The 4,709-nt window shown below is 49.7% G+C and overlaps 1 protein-coding gene across 1 annotated transcript; it reads right to left on the minus strand.

Annotated features, from left to right (window-relative positions):
• Positions 1–1,338: 1,338 nt before the first annotated feature.
• sox17 (SRY-box transcription factor 17) lies at positions 1,339–4,260 on the minus strand. The gene is made up of 2 exons (XM_056584274.1): positions 3,781–4,260; positions 1,339–2,769 (listed from the first exon to the last, which is right to left on the minus strand). The coding sequence occupies exons 1-2, from the start codon at positions 4,088–4,090 to the stop codon at positions 1,814–1,816; spliced, it is 1,266 nt and encodes a 421-aa protein (XP_056440249.1). The 5' UTR covers positions 4,091–4,260; the 3' UTR covers positions 1,339–1,813.
• Between the last annotated feature and the right edge of the window lie 449 nt (positions 4,261–4,709).

Below are 4,709 nucleotides of genomic sequence, written 5' to 3' on the forward strand. Positions count from 1 at the left end.
TTATTTTATTTATGTGTGTGTTTTGGTCTATTTTATTTGTGTGTGTTATTGGATGAGTATGTGTAGGGTTGGGGTTAGTATATTCTTCGCCTGTCGAAGCTCTTTGTGTGTTTATAAAAGGGCTTTAATCCAGTTGTACATCATATCGTCCTTAAGACACATCACAGTAGTGTCCTGTTTATAAGTACGAGGACAGAGCCCTCGGCCCTGCGTGGGCGTTTTCGGGGTCGTCGGCTAGCTAGCGTGGGAACTCATCTCAGTCCTTACCTTGAAACGCCAGCCTCTGTCCGCGACCCGGCACACTATCTCGGCACAGTGGACCCGTCCTGGAGAAGGGGCTTCCTCCCAGGTGCTATTAACAGAGCGGGGGTCATGGGGATCGACCCCGCGGACAACACGCTCCTTCCTCCCGCACCACAAAATCATCTGCTTATAAATCCTGGAGGCTATAAATACGTGAGAGAGACCTTCCTGCGGTCGCATCTGGTCACTTCCAGGTGGTCACCCAGTCACGGTGACATCTCGTAGGGGAGGACTGGTCATATCGCCCCCCCCCCCCCCCCCCCCCCCTCCACACACACAAACACACACACACACACACACACACACACACACACACACACACACACACACACACACACACACACACACACACACACACACACACACACACACACACACACACACACACACACACACTCACACACACTGTCTCTGTCTCAGTGTCAAGTGCTTTGGGTGAAAAGACAATTATTATTATTACTTATTATCATCCGCTACCATAATTTCCACACCCGGGGTTTGTTAGATAAAGGTATTGTTTGCCTCTAGTTCAGCCTATAGGTAAGGGTTAGGTTTTAAGATGTGACCGTTGTAGATTTTTTCATGTGGCATAAAATAGTTTCTGTTCTTATCTTGTTGGCCTTGTACCTCTTTCACCACTTTTTTTTTTAAAATCCATGTTGGGCGTACTTGCTCTTGTTGTAAGTACTCGTATTCATAAAGTATTTTGTTGTCATAGTACCACAATGTCTTAATCTACATTTTATTGAAGATAAACTTAGAATCATTTAGATAAATGTATTAATTATTGATGAGAGGATTCGTGATCTTATCTAAACACACAGAGGCGTGTTCAGTGAAGAAGAGCTATTGTGTGTACAGCACGCTAGTCTTTAACACTTCTCACTGATTTTACTCATTTAGTTTGATATGTTTGGAGCCTAATACACACTTTTTCATGCATTCTCAATTTGTCTGAATATAGAAATGTATACAAACAAGAAAAAACAGAAGAGCTGTGCCTATTTTCAAAATGTTTATTTCTGAAAAGTGCAAAAGTATAAAACACCCACAGTATATAGGCTGCATACATTTTAAAATAGGGAGTCTGTACAAAATTAATAATAATAACAATAACATGATTTATATTCCTGAATAAAAGACGACGTGTGAACCCACAAAGGCCTAGGAACACCGTCGGTTTGGTTTCAGAGAGATAGTCCTCCGAAGCCAGCAGAACGTCCTGCATCAGTAGAAAGTCCTTCCTGAAGGTTGGAGGGGGTCCCACGGAGAGACCCCCTCTAGTGACATCACAAGCGGTAGGGTCTGATGCCCGACGGATGCAGTCCCCTTGGGTATCCATCTTACCCCCCGGGGAGGGGGAGGGTCAGTTCTGGGGTCCCTACAACCCCCGTTGGTCCACGGCGTCCCTTTAATGAGATAGTGTCCCTTTAACGAGGCCCTGCTCTGTCCTTAAGGCGGCCCCGAGGCCCGGGGCCATCCGCCCCGGGTAGCCTCACGGCGAAATGGGTTATGTGTTGCTATAGTTACAGTAGTAAACGGTGCTGGCGTCCGACAGCACGGAGGAGATGAGGCTCTCGGGCCCCTGCAGCGAGGCCTCGTGGGGGCCCCCGTACGGCAGGCAGGCGCCCATGTCGGGCCGCCCGGAGGCGGAGCTGAGGTACTGCTCGAACTCGCTGCGGTCCACCTCCCCCAGCAGCTCCCCGGGGAGCATCTGGTCCCCGGGGCCCTCGGCCAGGGCGTGGGCGTGGGGGTGCTGGGCATCCGGGGGCGGGGAGAGCTGTCCCGGGGCCCCGTGGAGGCCCTGCCTCTTGGGGTGGGGGCCCTGCTGCTGCTGGTGCTGGTGCTGCTGCTGCTGCTGGTGGTGCTGGTTGGTGTAGTACATGGCCATGGGGTTGTACGGCGGAGGTTCGGGGCCCGCGGTGAGGTGTCTGTGGAGGATGGCGTTGCCGTGGTGATGGTGTTGGTGGGGGGGCTCGTGGCCGGGGGGGTACTCGGCGGCGGGGGCGTGGTGGTGGTGGTGGTGGTGGTGGGCGTAGGGGGAGTAGGGCGACATCATGTGACCGTCGTCCTGGCCGTGGGAGGGGAAGAACATGGCGTCCGTGTCCACGGCGTCCAGCGGGGACGTGTCTGGGGTGGGCATGCTGTAGCCCCCCTCGTAGCCCCCCCCGCCCAGACCGGGACCCTCGCCCCGGTAGTGGCCCAGAGCAGGGGGGGGCGGCGGGAGCTGGAAGGGGTGGTCGTGGTAGCCCAGCCCCCCCAGGTTGTCCATGCAGGCCTGGTGGGGGTCCGGGGGGCCGTGCAGCAGGAAGCCGGAGTCCAGCCTCTTGATGCGCTTCACCTGCTTGCGGCGGCGGGGGCGGTACTTGTAGTTGGGGTGGTCCTGCATGTGCTGCACCCGCAGCCGCTCCGCCTCCTCCACGAAGGGACGCTTCTCCGCCACAGGAAGAGCCTTCCACGACTTCCCTGCAAATTCAAAGTAAAAGTTCCCCGCGGTTAGGATCCATCTCACACACACACGATAATAACACGTGATAATAATGACACACACACACGCATTAATGGATTAATCCTACACACAGACACACGCAAATCATATCCACACACGATAATAACACGTGATAATAATAACACACGCATTAATGGATTAATCCTACACACAGACACACGCAAATCATATCCACACACACGATAATAGAATACAATTTTTTTACAATAGTAAAACAGATACAGAGAATAATAACCCCACACATACACATTCTACAACACACACACGCATACACACACACACACACACACACACACACACACACACACACACACACACACACACACACACACACACACACACACACGCACACACAAGCACTAAACACTAAACACATGCGCAAGTGGTCTCCAAAATAGCTCACAGCTATTTCGGGGGCATTATAATTTTAAAATAACATGTCACACTTACATCTAATTTTAATCATAATACCTTTAATTGTATAATGCATTTTTTGCTAAAACGCTGCATTTTTAATCACTTTAAAGTGATTCAACAACATTAAACAAATAACTGGGAGCTATTCAATATAAAAAGAATCCACTGCTCTTTCCGTAAATGATACAAAAGCAATCATTTCAAAGGGAATCAAATGTATCTAATTTATAGTACCCTTATTAACACAAATATAAATCAAATAAATCAAACCTAAACAACTTTTTTTGGATCACTCTTTCGTTTTTTCGAATAGGCCACTTTCGTTTTTGTGGAAATTCAAAATATATCCTTAAATAACTAATATAAACAGCCTTTTATAATATAGCCTAACAATTTAGTTATAAGGCTACTGTTAATATAAATAGAACGATAAATTGCCTTAGGGCCACTAATTAAATCGGTCTGGAGTTCCAAATTAATGAAAACAATCAAAGTATAAAATGCGTGTTAGATACATATAAACAAGTGTTTATAAGTGTAAATAAGCTCACCGAGCATCTTGCTGAGCTCCGCGTTGTGCAGGTCGGGGTTCTGCTGCGCGAGCCTCTTCCGCTCGTCCTTCGCCCACACCATGAAGGCGTTCATGGGCCGGCGGATCCGAGGCTCGGTCTTCCCGCGGTTCTGGGCCCCCGAGGCGGAGCCGGAGGAGGTACACGGTTCGTTCTTCACTTTGGCGTCCCCGCCGGCAGGGCTGATGGGGTCTGCCCATTGACAGTGCCCCATTCCCGGCATCAGGACGGACATCGCACACCTAGCCTGGGTCTGGTCGTCACTGGCGTACCCCGCATCGGGACTACTCATCTCTGTCCAGGACCTCCGGAGTGGGCTCCTTCTGAACCACGGAGCCACCAGTAGTTAGTGCTTCAGGAGCCTTGGAGAAGTGGAGATACAGGTTGTTTGAATGAGATCTGTCGGGTTGTTGAGTTGAACTGCTGCTTTGGTGTTCCGCGGTGAGATGTAGTGGACACGGTTGGGTGCTGACTGCTGAGTTGGGTGCTGACTTGGTTCCTGAACTATAAACGTGCAGGCGACCAATCACAATGGGAAGGGCGTGTCCGCACCACAAAGGTGTAAAAAAAACCGAGAGTCCCCCCGTCCCCCCCTCGAGACCCACCCGGAGACGACAGACGCCAGATTCTTCTCAGATCATCAGATAACCGAGAGCGCTCAGATTTATAAAAAAAATACCATCTGAACGGAGGCGGGGTGAATCAGAAAAGTGTTTCAGTTTCTTGCAGGCCTATTTCTCTGAAGCAATTTTTCTAAAAGTTAGATCAAGGCTGGTGAGCTCTCATTTAAATCACGAACAATTAGGACGTTTCACTCCCCGTGGCTTCGTTTTAAAGAACAACAATTTGAGTTGACATTATGGAATAATAGCCTAGTGAAGTGAATTTGAGCTGGCATGATCAGTACTTGC

Source organism: Gadus chalcogrammus, chromosome 23, assembly GCF_026213295.1.
Source record: "Gadus chalcogrammus isolate NIFS_2021 chromosome 23, NIFS_Gcha_1.0, whole genome shotgun sequence".
NCBI lineage: Eukaryota > Metazoa > Chordata > Actinopteri > Gadiformes > Gadidae > Gadus > Gadus chalcogrammus.